Source organism: Sphaeramia orbicularis, chromosome 16 (genome assembly GCF_902148855.1).
Source record: "Sphaeramia orbicularis chromosome 16, fSphaOr1.1, whole genome shotgun sequence".
Lineage (NCBI taxonomy): Eukaryota > Metazoa > Chordata > Actinopteri > Kurtiformes > Apogonidae > Sphaeramia > Sphaeramia orbicularis.
This window is the reverse complement of record NC_043972.1, coordinates 27,724,864-27,739,132: the sequence shown is the minus strand read 5'-3', so window position 1 is coordinate 27,739,132 and position 14,269 is coordinate 27,724,864. Positions and strand designations below refer to the sequence as shown.

The 14,269-nt window shown below is 38.7% G+C and overlaps 1 protein-coding gene and 1 long non-coding RNA gene across 2 annotated transcripts in view; both read left to right on the top strand.

Annotated features, from left to right (window-relative positions):
• The first annotated feature begins 768 nt into the window (after positions 1 to 768).
• On the top strand, positions 769 to 5,227 carry sox4b (SRY-box transcription factor 4b). The gene has a single exon (XM_030158249.1). The coding sequence runs from the start codon at positions 1,339 to 1,341 to the stop codon at positions 2,602 to 2,604; it is 1,266 nt and encodes a 421-aa protein (XP_030014109.1). The 5' UTR covers positions 769 to 1,338; the 3' UTR covers positions 2,605 to 5,227.
• Positions 5,228 to 13,772: 8,545 nt separating this feature from the next.
• Positions 13,773 to 14,269, top strand: part of LOC115434886 (uncharacterized) — a 137,032-nt gene continuing 136,535 nt past the window's right edge. The window contains exon 1 of the long non-coding RNA XR_003937606.1: positions 13,773 to 13,872. This is a non-coding gene — a long non-coding RNA (uncharacterized LOC115434886). The remainder of the gene's footprint in view (positions 13,873 to 14,269) is intronic.

Sequence of the window (14,269 nt, the reverse complement as noted above, 5' to 3'; positions counted from 1 at the left end):
AGTTTCAACTGATTTTTCAGGACAAATTCTTCTCCAACGTACACAAATTCTGTGTAATAGGCTCATAATGATGTGCCATTCATAAATATGTATTTGTAAGCTTAGGGAAGGCTTTAAACTTCACTCCTGTCTGTAAACACTGATGCATTACTTCATCAGCTGCATTGCGCTGTCAAGTGTTTTGACTCCAGAGTCTGTGCTTGTGCCATTATAGGTGCGCACTGTTCCCATCAACACCCCCCCCACCCACACACACACACACCCACACACACACACACACACACACACACACACACACACACACACAGAGTTTTTTTTTGTCTGTCCGCTGGTACCTAAACAGAGGTTATTACTACATGGTATTTTGGACTGCTTTGCCAAGATAATACAGTAGTACAAAGTGTACTCATGGTTAAAGTTTCCATATGGTAAAGTATAGTCGGCTCCACATATGGCTATATGTTAATGGTATACACATGGGCTGGTGGTAGGAGAGAAGAGAAGGGGTCCATAACATAAGCCAGTGTCTCTTTAAAAAAAATTGAAGTTTCTTGTTGTATTCTGGAATGAGGTCAGACACGAGACTCCTCATTGCACGCGCTGATTATTATTAGATTCCATTTTTGGCCAATCGGAGCCAAGAGGGGCGTGTGCTTGGCGCAGAGGCAGGGTAGCGACAGCGTCTGATTGGTGGATTTTTATCGCCGTTGTATCACGGGAAGGGATAAATGCATGCGAGGGGGCCGGTACTGGAAGGTTGCTTGAAACTCGACTGCAGGTTTGCAGATGGAAGGCGGACAGTGTGACTCGCTCTAGCTTTCTTTTTTTTCCTATTCAGCATGCATGGCTTTTGTTTGTAGGAGAAGGGACAGAGCCGATGCAGAGAACAGCTCTTACCTTCCACACTGTACTTGGGAGCCCTTTGTAAGTGCCCGAGCAGATAGTGTGGCGCTCAGTGTGCGCTCTGCAGCTGCACAGACTTGTGTTCAGTCACTACACGGCTGAATTGATTTTATAACACTGAAGGAAGAGACTGAGAGACTGATAACAGGCATGCTGTAACGCCTACAGAACCTGGAAATTAAACTTTTTCCAAAAACACAGTCTTTTTTAAGGCTGCACTGGACTGAACAGATCTTTTACGCACATCTCAGGAGTGAACTATTTTTTGCGCTTTTTTTTTTTTTTTTTTTTTTTTTAAACACAGATCAAAACTGTGAAGAGTGGTAGAAAATAGCTGAGCTTGCTTTTAAAGTGAACCGGACGGATAAGGAGAGAGAGGGAGAGAGACAGAGCAAATACACCGCTCTCCCCTCTGCGCGTATCTGACTGGACAGCATGGTGCAGAAAATGAGCCACACGGAGAGCACCGCCGAGGCGCTGTCCTTCTTCGGCGGGGATTCGAGCTCCGACTCCGGGGCGTGCATGGATCTTGACCCGGCCGCATCGCCTCTTTCCCCGAGCTCCTCCACAGCTTCTTCCACCACCGGGGACAAACTGGGAGACAACCCGGCGTGGTGTAAAACTCCAAGCGGGCACATCAAGAGACCCATGAACGCGTTTATGGTGTGGTCACAGATAGAGAGGAGGAAGATCATGGAGCAGTCTCCGGACATGCATAACGCGGAGATCTCCAAGAGGCTGGGGAAGAGGTGGAAGCTGCTCAGAGATAGCGACAAGATCCCCTTCATCCGAGAGGCGGAGCGGCTCAGACTGAAGCACATGGCGGACTATCCCGACTACAAGTACCGGCCGAGGAAGAAAGTAAAATCGAGCGCATCCAAGCCCGGCAGCAACGCAGACAAGGGGGAGAAAGTCAACAGTAGCTCCAACAACACCAGCACTAAGACATCTTCATCGCGGAAGAATGGTTCCAAATCACCCAGCAGCAGCAAACCCCACAAATCACTTTTCGGCAGCAGCAGCAGCAGTAGCACCAAAGCTTCACCTTTTGCCTCTGATCATGCGTCAGAGCCCCATCACCATCACCACCATCACCACCACCACCATAACTCCCTCTACAAGTCCAAATCCTTCACCTCCACAGCCAAGCAGATCCCCGATGGGAAGAAGCCCAAACGGGTCTATGTGTTCGGGAGCAGCGCGGCCAATTTGAGCGTCAGCCCCGCGTCCTCCGTGGTGGTCCCGGCCAGTCCGACCCTCAGCAGCTCGGCGGACTCCAGCGACCCGCTCAGCCTGTACGAGGACGCGGCCAGCTGCAGGGACGAGGGCGCAGAGTCCCCCAGCGGCAGCAGCGGCAGCAGCTTAGCCGGCTCCTCGGAGCGGCACGGCGGCCACACATACAGCAGTCGGCGGGCTTCCTCACCCACACCCTCCGGCTCCCACTCCTCCGCATCCTCTTCCTCAGAGGATGAAGAGTTTGAGGACGACTTACTCGATATTAACCCCAGTCCCAGCTTTGACGGTATGTCTTTGGGGAGCTTTGGATCATCGGTGCTGGACAGGGATTTGGATTTGAACTTTGAATCCGGCTCCGGAGGATCCCACTTCGAGTTCCCCGACTACTGCACGCCTGAAGTCAGCGAGATGATCTCCGGGGACTGGCTGGAGTCCACGATCTCCAACCTGGTGTTCACATACTGAGTGATCAAAGCAGAGTAAAAAAGAACAACAGGTAATAAATAAAAATATGCCCACAAACAGAAGCAGGGGTTTGTGGAACAGTGGGTGTTACCAGACTAGAGTCTAAACCCACTCCAACTAACCCCCCGTCCCCTTCTTGCCTTTTACAAAAGCAAGAGCTGCAAATCCTTTGGAAAGCTAAAACTTTAAAGCGAATAATTTGCTTTTTTTTTCTACTTTTCTTCGGATGCGTGGAACTGTGGGACTTGGTACACACAAAAGTAGTGGGAGCGCAAAAAAAACAAGAGAAGGAGAGAAAAAGATGAGGCTGTGAACCCCTCAGTCCTCTTCTGTTGTGAACTGAACGACTTAAACTGTGATTTATTTGCACGATCTGCGGTCCGCCGTTCACTTAATCAATGTTGCTGACTATTAAAAAAAAAAAAAAAAAAAAAGAAAAAAAAAAGGGACATTTCACAAGTTTTTATCAATCGCCAAGTGAACTTCACCACTGATAAAGGTACAGAAATAGGACTGTCGTGCGACATTTTTATTGTTGTGTGTCAACCGAGAGGGATTTTTTAAAATGAAACCGAGGTGGGTTGATGTTTTTGTTTTTGTTTAAGTCGAATATTTTTCTCAAAAGCAAAAAACATGTTAAGCATGATAGCCTACTTTGTTCCTATCTTGTGCTGAGATTTTCTGTGAGACTGTCGAACAGTTTAAAACTAGTATTAGGGTTATTTAAATGGATAGGTGGCGCTCGCTTCGGTTCTTCTCTTTAAAAAAAAAAAAAAGAAAAGAAAAAAAAAAAAAAAAAAAAAAAGGACATTGAAATAATCACCAGCTGTTGTAATTTTTCAACTTCAGGACTCAAACGCAACTTCAAATCTGTGCTGAACTTTATACACGTGTTCTCTACGATTCAGGACCAAATTCTTTATTGTTAATTTCAGATGATAGCTATAGAGAAATCCTCAACGTTGTTTTTTTTTTTTTTTTTCATCCTCTGAGCTTTGTTTTGTACATGTATTCAGATGCCATTTTATATGGGATGTTGTATTTATATACTGGGCCAAGCATTTTTGACTTGATCATTTTTTTTATTTCTTGTATAGCTTACATGACCTAGTCCTGTTCTTTTTTCTTACACGGTTGTTTGTCAGTATGTCTGTCTCTGTCACATTTCCTTCTCAGGCGAAGGGCTAGAGTTTTAAAAACACACAACTTTTAGTTCTTTTTATATCTAAATGTACACACTTTTTTGGACACTTAAAAGAGAAGAAACAGTTTGATTATTTTCTCAGTGTATTTTTGTACAAATCTATATAGAAAATGGGGGAGTCAACAATCGGCGTGTGTAGCCTACTAATACAGTTGTATTGGATTTCCTAATTTTTAAGACCCGGGCAGGCTGGTTTTAATGCTGCCTTCAAGTGCTTATGGCCAGCTTGTACTTATGAGCATCGTTCAACAAAGCAGACTTTATAACCATGTGGTGTCTTGTTTTTACAAATGTATGGCACCACACTACATTTACTCTACTGACAGGGCATAAAATCGAATCTGAATCTACCAGCAAACACTGATAACACTTTGATGTCTAAACCTGAACTTTTTTCAGTTCACGCAACAAATATATCCCACCACTCGGATTTTTACAGCAGCACTTGAAAGCAGCACCAGTCTTTGTATCAGCCTACCTTCTACGTTTACAGTGCCAGTCTACAGGCTTCTTAAAGACACAGGAACACATTATTTCGAGAGGCTTTTTTTTTTGTTTTTTTCCTGTGGACCATGTGGTTTTAACAGCGTCACTATCCCAAGCAGCCACTCCTTTTTGCATTTCCTGTCTCATATCTTGCCTATGACAACAAATGAGGAGATTGTAGCTTTAAATTTGACTTGTTTGTTGGTGTTTTCATTAATTGATGTCAAATTTGCCAATCAACCACAGGACTGAACAGGTTCTCAACAGACCTAGAACAAGCAACAACAAGGATGATAACATCAAGCATATTCAAATTTCTGACTTGAGTTCCGCAACATCTACTTGTACTGCGTTTCTCATTGTATTTGAATATATAATCTTTTCTACTTGTCGGCTAACTATTAGCTAATAATTGTTTTAGTATCTTTATGGCATGGTGAATAGCATTTGTATTTCAGATTCAGGTTATTAGCTGTTGTGTTTTTCAGAAAAAAATGAAAAAACGAGGAAAAATGATGAAACGTGAACTCGATCTTTGTATATTTGACTGTATCATAAAGCAAAAAGATTGTGTGTTTATGTACGTTGTTGCTATCAAGGACAGGCACTGTCTAGAACTGCTATCTTTTACACATCCTTACTTACATTTAAGGTGGTCAGTTCAGGACTCTTTTTTTATATATATATGAAAGCATTTTTAAATATATTAACTTTATTTTTCATCCATCCTGTGCAATATGCTGTGTAGAATTATCATTTATTGTCTAATCATTGCCATAAACAAAGGAACCTTCCATCTTTGAGACTCAAAGAACGGGAGGGGAAACTCATGCCAGCTAAATTGTGTCCATTCACTGCCTGTCAGATTGTTGATATAAACTTGTGTACAGAACTTTTTTCAAAGAAGGAAATAAATATCAGCTGGAACTGAAACTTTACCACTCTTGTCTTGATCCTTGACCTCACTGTCCTTCTTATATATGTTAGCAGTACACAAGAAATAGCCACTAAATGAAGTTGATATCTGGCTCCTTAGGAAAATTCATGTTGATTTAGCTTCCTAATGACATAAACTAAATAAGTGATTATATACAGGCCTAACAAACCTAATAGATTATCGAGTATTCAGCAAATAAACATTAAAACTGCTAAGTACACTGAATGTGTGGCTCCATAGTTTACTCTGACAGTCTTTTGAAAGCTCTTCACTCTCACTGCACTATAGAGAAGACAGATTTGGAACACATTTTATAGCAGGATACCCTTTTTATAGACAACGTGGTTTCCTATAAAGCTATAAAGCATGGGAGGCTTGTGGGAGTGGGAAGCTTACCCCTCCACTGGGGATTCAAGAAATATACACTTTCATATAGACTCAGACAGAGATAAGCAATATGATTATTCAGTGTGATTCAAATAGAAGAGTGTTAATCTGAGACCTGGATGTCCTATAAGCTATACTGGTACTTATGTGGTATGACCTAGCTTAGAAATAACTGGGTCTGCACATGCATAATGTAACCGATACTTTAAACTGTTTTCTATCTGGAAGAACCCACACGAAGAGCTACATCTCTGTGTTAAGCAGACATGCAGAATCTGATCTGTAGCTCAAAGGGTTAAGAATCAAATGCATTATGCATAATGTGAAACCATTTTTGTTACCATATGAATACAGCACATAGTTTAGTGTCACTCGAAGTAAACAGAATATGCAAATTGTAATCCCACCAACACTCACATCAAAGTGGTACTCCAGTGACTGAGCACTGCACTTTTACAAGTTGGGAGGATAAACAAAGTGCAGGAAAATGGTCTAAAGCAACAGGAATGCAGATATGTTGTTTTTACTTCCAAGTATTGATGAAGCTGAAAAACCACTGGAGTAAAAAAATTCCCATAATGCAACCATTATAATTTGGTCTGATCCTTCCTGCCTGGTAAACACACAACTCTCAAACCTTATGGCTGAAGTTTGTGACATATGCCTCGCAAATGTCAGACATAAGGCTTTCTTTTATAAATGGTATGTTACCCAGATGGCATCAGAAGTCTTAAAAGTTTTTCATACACTAGAAAATCTACCCTGCGTACTATAAATGTAAACATCCTGACTGAGCAGATGCAGCCTTAAAGCATACAGCTATTGCTGATGCATTTGTGTTTCGCTTGTAGTCATCTATTAGTGATATTGCACAGACAGTGGTGATGAAACTGAGCAATTATGTCACTATTCCATGACTAACAGTGCTGTGCTGTTACTAATCTGCCTCCCAAGTAGACAGTCTTATTGCTCCTTAAATTTCTCACTGGGTGAAATCTATAACCTCTGAAAAATAATATATTTCCTATTAAAGCAACTGTATTTGTCAACACGTATTCTATTCTATTCTATTCTATTCTATTCTATTCTATTCTATTCTATTCTATTCTATTCTATGCTATTCTAGCCTGTTATGCTGTATGCTGGCTGTCTGGTGTTCAGACAGTCATGATTTCCCTTCCCCCTCTTCCAGACAGTCCCTTATTGTGGGGGATGGGTTGGTCTAGAAGCAGCAGTCAGCCAAGGGCCCTCCAGCATCGCTGACAAGCATGTCTGTCTGTCTGTCTATCTCAGATTGTGTGTGTGTGTGTGTGTGTGTGTGTGTGTGGGTGGGTGGGTGGGTGTGCATGCCTACGTGTGATGGTGCACATGGTAGAGATTCTCTGCATTAAATTAAATAACATTGCATAGGTTCCACCAGTATTAGGTTTAGCATTCTATTCTATTCTATTCTATTCTATTCTATTCTATTCTATTCTATTCTATTCTATTCTATTCTATTCTATTTATTAGAAGTGTGAAATCACTGATACAACCGCAGCTAATAGTGTAACTGACATGATCCAAATAGCAGTGACCATTTAAATCCAGACCACTATACATGTTCTAATTAAATGCATCATTACTTTAAAATTACAAGACATGAATTATGTGTTTGTATACGTTTTCAATATCTATTCTATTATGTATTACATATTGCAAACCATGAGGCGATTCACTGTTTTGTGTACCTGTCATATATTACATGTCATGTAGCCAAATGTGTGTTCACTCTTTAATCTATCATCTATGTGCATTTGTAATTTGTGTCTATGCAAACGCAAAAATGCAATATTAAAGTCCAGCTTACCTTCATTAATAGAGACTGTGCATTATGACATGATATGTGACTTGTGATTCAGAGGACAGATGAGACACAGATAAGTGAAATACACAACAGAGACTGTACTATACGCTTTAAATGTGTGTTTATACATGTGTTCATCATCAGTAACACTGCTATGTTTACAGTTGTACAGGAAATATAGTGAGTGTGCAGTAGTGCATTAATACAGAACTGATTTTTATGAAGCTGCTGTAATTAAGAGTTGGCAGCATCACACCAATATGCAGATTTATGCATTTTATCAGTGCTTAATTAGCTGTGTGTAACTAACTGTAAGCTAAAATGCAATGTTTTTTTTTTCACCTGTCATTTGTGTATATTTTGTAATACAGCAGGTACTTTGTTTCGGTTTTTTAGCATCCTATCTTTCATTGAAGGGGATCATATCTTAATGTGTGGTATGATCTTCTGAATTTCCTCTCGGCTCTGGCACATCTGTTTGCGTGTTAAGCCTCTCTAAGCTGTATGTAGCCTGTTCAGTGTGCTGTCTCATGCCTGGCTCAGCTGACTCCTCAGTGGGATATGTACAGGCAGCAGCCAGGGCAGGGAAAAGCAGAACAGGCTGACTGCTGGAATCAGTGGCCCAGTAAAACCACAGCAGGGTGTATAAGAACTGTGCTAGAGGGGGGTGGCAGAGGTATGCCTGTATCTCTGACTGCCTGTCTGTATATGTACTTCTGCTGCATTGAACCCAGAGGGGGTGGATGGTGCACAAGTGGTGCTATGATTAGTTCTTGCTTTTCTCAGTTTTTTTTTTTTTTTTTCAATCTTTTTTTTTTTTTTTATTTCAGGTTTTCATATGTTCCTGGTAGTTGCAAGTTGTTGAATTTTACTTTCTGAGTGTGCCTTTTCATTATTATGTGTGTCTGAAAAAGTTTTTCATAGTCTGACTTTTTTTTAAACAATATATTTATTGACATTTTTTCTTATACAGGGTGGGGAAGCAAAATTTACAATATTTTGAGGCAGGGATTGAAAGACAGTGTATGACCAATTAGTTTATTGAAAGTCATGAGAATTTATTTGCCACAAGAAAATTGACATAATAGAAAATGTTTTTATTCTATGTGTCCTCCTTCTTTCTCAATAACTGCCTTCACACGCTTCCTGAAACTTGCGCAAGTGTTCCTCAAATATTGGGGTGACAACTTCTCCCATTCTTCTTTAATAGTATCTTCCAGACTTTCTCATAATAGTTTTGCTCATAGTCATTCTCTTCTTTCCATTATAAACAGTCTTTATGGACACTCCAACTATTTTTGAAATCTCCTTTGGTGTGACGAGTGCATTCAGCAAATCACACACTCTTTGACGTTTGCTTTCCTGATTACTCATATGGGCAAAAGTTTCTGAAAAGGTATGGATAATAGTGTTAGGTATGATTATGACATCAATATATGTTTGGTTTCAAAACAATTGACGTAGTGCCTGCTGAGAAAAAACAACTAAATGTTCATTGTAAATTTTGCTTCCCCACCCTGTATACACACAAACTTATAAATATACACACAATTATAGCAAGTATGTAGATCTGTGCCTCACTAACAAAAGCATCTGCAGTATTACAAGTGTTGTAAACAAAAACAATTCAATCTTATTTGATATTTATTTTATTTTTTAGTTTGTATTGCCCTCTATATGATGAACTGAGAGCCATTTTGTTTCATGACACGTTTATCTGAAATCCTGATATGTTCTGGAGCACTGGTGATGACAAGATGAAATGGTTGTTCAGTTCAAATTTATATAAATTAGCATTATTTGTTTGTAAAGGCTGGAAAAAGCGGCAGATGTGTTTGTTTAAATAGGTCAGTACATTGTCTTGTTAATATCTATTGTGCCTATTGTCTGGTATTTGGTTTTTGGTTTGTATTTTTGGTGTCTTATAAGCACATGTAAGGGCTGGAAATATTCTTATGCAGGACAGAATAATAAAAACTCATTCATTCATTCATGTAGAGCCCTATATCACAATTAGGTTGCCTCACAGGGTTTTACAGAATTAGTTGAATATGAAAACAAACAGTCAAATAAACAGTAGATGAAGGAAATGGTTTAATGTCCCTGTCATCCCCCATCCTTAGACCATCCTTCTTGGCAAAGACAAACTCCAAAAACCCAGTAGGAAAAGACTCAATGTGCTTCACAACAGGTATATAACGTAAAAACATAAAATTAAATAAATAAATAAATAAATAAATAAAAATTGTTGGTTATGGAAACAAGCAACAGTCAAATAAACAGTAGAAGAAGGGAATGGGTTAATGTCCCGGTCATCCCCTGTCCTTAGACCCTCCTTCTCAGCAAGGAAAAACTCCAAAAACCCAGAGGGAAAAGAGAAACCTGAGGGAGAGCCACAGTGAAGGACAGATCCAGATCCACCCCCATGGACGGGCAGACTGTAGATGCACCAGGACTGATGGACGTCCATTTCAGATTCAGATATTTTTTATTCATGCACAGAGGAAAAAAAAAAAAAAAAAAAAAAAAAAAAAAAATATATATATATATATATATATATATATATATATATATATACATGAGCAGTTTACAGCAGATGTACATGAAAGGGAACCCCACTGTAGAAAGAGTGCTTATAAATAGAGGACCCAAGCAACCGACAATATCCTCACCCCTATTCCCTCTCAACCCCCACCCCCCAATGACACACCTACAAATTCATCACCACCCACTCATGTGCAGTCATCGACACACACCACACACTCAAGCATCCACACAATCACACATAGGTTTACATACACACACACACATACATACTCAGACAACAACATTTCCAAAAAAATACATGATTCTGACAGAGATTATATAATGCATAGGAAGACAGAAGTTTCTTTCTAACATTTTTTTTGAAGCCAGAAAGGGATTGGGATAATTTAATAAACCCATCTAGCCCATTTGTGGATGTAACAAACAAGCAAACAAACAAGCAACAACAACAACAAAAAAACAAAACAAATAAACAATACACATACACATCACAAACTTCTCAGCCATAAACATTTGTGCACAATTTAAAGCTCTGTTGCAATTCCATGTATTTAAACTCGTTATAGTCTGACCTCCTTTCTCTGTCTTAGATTGACTAAAATATTAGAACAGTAGCTGGGCACAGTCAGGGGACTATGAATATGTTGGGTGAAAAAAAAACAACTTTAAGATAGACTTATTTGTTCATTTGTAGCTGATACATAACAGTTTGGGAGTCATAAAACTAACTTTACTGTTTCTAAATGATGTCTACAAAAAAAAAAGAGAGAGAGACGATTAATTGTCATTGTTTTAAAAGACATTTACATTTTTGTCTCATACTTTACTTACACAAGAGAGTACTGGTTTATATTTCAACCTTAATGATTCTAGGTCATTATTTATACTTTCAATTATTCACTCCAAGGATGATATTGGGATCAGATTAAATTGTTTGTATTTGACAGATCATTTTGATTACTAGCCTTGAGGACTTAAGAATTTACCCAAAATCACTTTATCCCTACGCAACCAGACTTCCCTTCATATTGATATCCCCCTCTACGTACTTAGAACCTGTTTTTGTCTTGTCTTACTTTTTGTCATGTTTTTCACGTTTTGTTATGTTTTCAACAGCAACCACTTAGCTGGCTTGTCCCACTGTCTTGTCTTATGTCTGTTTTGTCCCACTGTCTTGTCTCGTCCTGCCCCTGTACACTTTCGTCTATATGACTCCTCCCTCTGTGCATATGTAAACAAGGAAGGAATGGATGAACATGTGAATATAAAGTTTGAGATTGTTACTTAAACACAAGCTGTAATTAAAAATAAAGTTGTCCTCTGAAAAGGGGAGTGGTGGTGGATTAAATAAATAAATAAATAAATAAAATAAAATAAAATAAAATAAAATAAAATAAAATAAAATAAAATAAAATAAAATAAAATAAAATAAAATATTGATATCCCCCAGTCCTAGACCGATTCATTTTTTTTTTTTTTTTCACCAAAATTTCAGGAGTTTCAGTCAACAATATACCTGACACTATGGTAATGTTAATTTTTGATGTAGTTTTTTTACCCTACGTAACCAAGATGTTTTTCATAAAAAATTTTGGTGAAAATGGCTGAAATTGACAAATGTCTTTGCATGGTCTCAAAATACTAGAAATACCTTGTTCATCCATGTTTTACACTTACATTCTTGGAAAAAATTAGTAGACCACCCTTGTTTTCATCAATTTCTTGTTTATTTTAATGCCTGGTACAACTAAAGGTACATTTGTTTGGACAAATATAATGATAACAACAAAAATAGCTCATAAGAGTTTAATTTCAGAGCTGATATCTGTCCATTTTCCATGTTTTCTTGATAATAACCAAAATCACTTCAGTTCTTACATCAATATCTATGGCATTGTACTGACAAAAACAGTGCTTTTAGGCATTCCATGTTTTCTTTTCTGTCTGTTTTAGTCACATGGACACACACAGGAGTTAGTACTTGATTGCATAACTTTGTTTTTGATGACTTATGATGGTCTAATAATTTTTCCCCAGCTGTATATGCCAGGTAAATGTAGGCCGACTCATTATCATTAGAACATTTTTTTTTAACCCTGTGTAACCACTTGACCATGCCCAACTGCCAAATTGGGATTAACTGGAAAAAAAAAAAAAAAAATACAGTCTAAAAGGCAGAGTCCTGGATATTTCAAATGGTGACATGTGGATGTAAGTTGAATTATTTTTTTTACCTGCATGTGGTTTCAAATGTGTGGCTTCTGTTTGTTTTCCTTTTTAGGGACAAGAAAATAATAATTGTGACAAAATGTTGTCATTATAGAGCAGTGTTTTTCAACCTTGGGGTTGGGACCCCACATGGGGTCGCCTAGAATTCAAATGGGGTCGCCTGCAATTTCTAGAAATTGATAAAAAACAAACACTGTACTAATAAAAAATGTATGGTGAGTTAAGAGAGACAATCAGAATACATAACAGACATGACAAACTGAAGCTGAAACTGAAGCACTGTGGTACTGTTTATCTTTCAAATGTTCATTGTGGTCAGTTTCAGATGCTGCAGCTCTTTCATAATTCATAGTTTGAGTTCTTGTTTGTTCAGTATTAATTGTCAGCCTTGTAAATCCAAGCTGGACTGACTGTACATATCCTGACCAAGGAAAATCAAATTTTCACTTTGTGCAGTAATCTACACCTGGCTTTTCTGCCTCTGTCCATAATAATATACATTATATAGACTAAATGTCATCTAAAATTAACCTTTATTTACAACATAGTATAGCAAACTATTACATGATCAAAAACAAATTAACGACTCATCTTGTTTCTCTTATATTCAGAGCTGACATCTCATAAAGATATGCAAAAATAATGCATAGATCTTTGTCTAAAAAACATTGATTACTGTATTGTCACCATATATCTCACAGCAGGTAATAATAATTAAAAAAAAAAAACACAATGACTAAGGAAAAAAACAGCTCATTCATGTCCAGTTTTTAATATTCCAAAACCACAACACTTGCATATGGATGTATCTAAACAGACTCAGTGTTTACTGTTGCATCTACTGGGCTCATTCTAATCTGCCAATAAGGCCTATGGTTTATAAACGCTGCTTTCCAGTTTATTAGGTTTTACCTTGAAGCAACAACACATGTATATTTACTCTGTGCTTTAAAACCAGGAGTCCTGCTCTTTTGTCTCTGCCTTTGTTCCCCTGCTGCTGCTGCTGTCCAGACACAATGGCAGACTCCAGGCATGCGTCCAGCAAAGTTTCTTTTTGTCCGCCAACCCTTACTATGCTTATGAAAAAAAAGAAAGACAGAAAGAGAAAACATAAGTAAATTGCTTGACAGTTTTATTTATTTTGTGTGTGTGAAAGAGAGAGAGAGAAAGTGAATGCCAAAATAAATAATAGAAGAGATGTGGAAACCTGGATGGTGGTAAACAAAGACGCATGCGTAAATAAATAAAAATAAATAGACGTCAGACAAATAAAATGAGGAAAAAAATAATAATACTATTTTAAATCTAACACTAAGAATATTACATGATAGTTCTAAACATATAAGGATAAACCAGTTCAATTAAAGTTAAATTAATAAATAAAAGTGCGCACCAAAACAATGAAGTCGCATGTTGATCATCGGACCGTGTATATTGTTGTGTGCATAGTTGTTTGACTTTGGGAGGGCGGGACTCTTTGGAGAGCGAAACGAACTAGGCGCGGCCAAAAGGAGCCCCATCCATCTATCACACGTGTAGACAAAGGGGACTCCACAACACAAAGCTAGATGTGCCCTCTCAAACTTTTTTCCACGACGCACGGCGACGCGCACAAAGACACACCGCCCTCAGGTGAGTTATCTCCGGGTGGGATATTGCATTCGGCTGTACCTACCCCTCCTGGAGTGATTTTGGATTTTATTTGTAGTTAAAAGTTGCTGCTGTAGTTGGTGCGTCAGCGCTCAAACTTGAGCACAAAGCAGGAGAGAGAGGTCGAGAGACATAGACAGATAGTGGAGGTAGAGGAGAGAGAGAGAGAGCGAGAGGAGCGGTCCCCTTTTCCTTTGTCTGATGCGGGGCGCTTTGAGGAGACAACTTCAGGGGGATGCTCAGAGTCAGACACGCATCTCCATAAAGCTCCACAAATGTTATTTAGAAGTATGTGATTGTTTGCTTTCTTGGAGGTGAGATGGAGTTTGTGCTGTTGTCGTATTTTTTTGTCTCTTGGGGATGTTGCGACGCGTAAGAA

What these genes read in the sequence shown, in the direction of transcription:
- sox4b (XM_030158249.1), top strand. Translation starts at nt 1,339, where the DNA reads ATGGTGCAGAAAATGAGCCACACGGAGAGCACCGCCGAGGCGCTGTCC.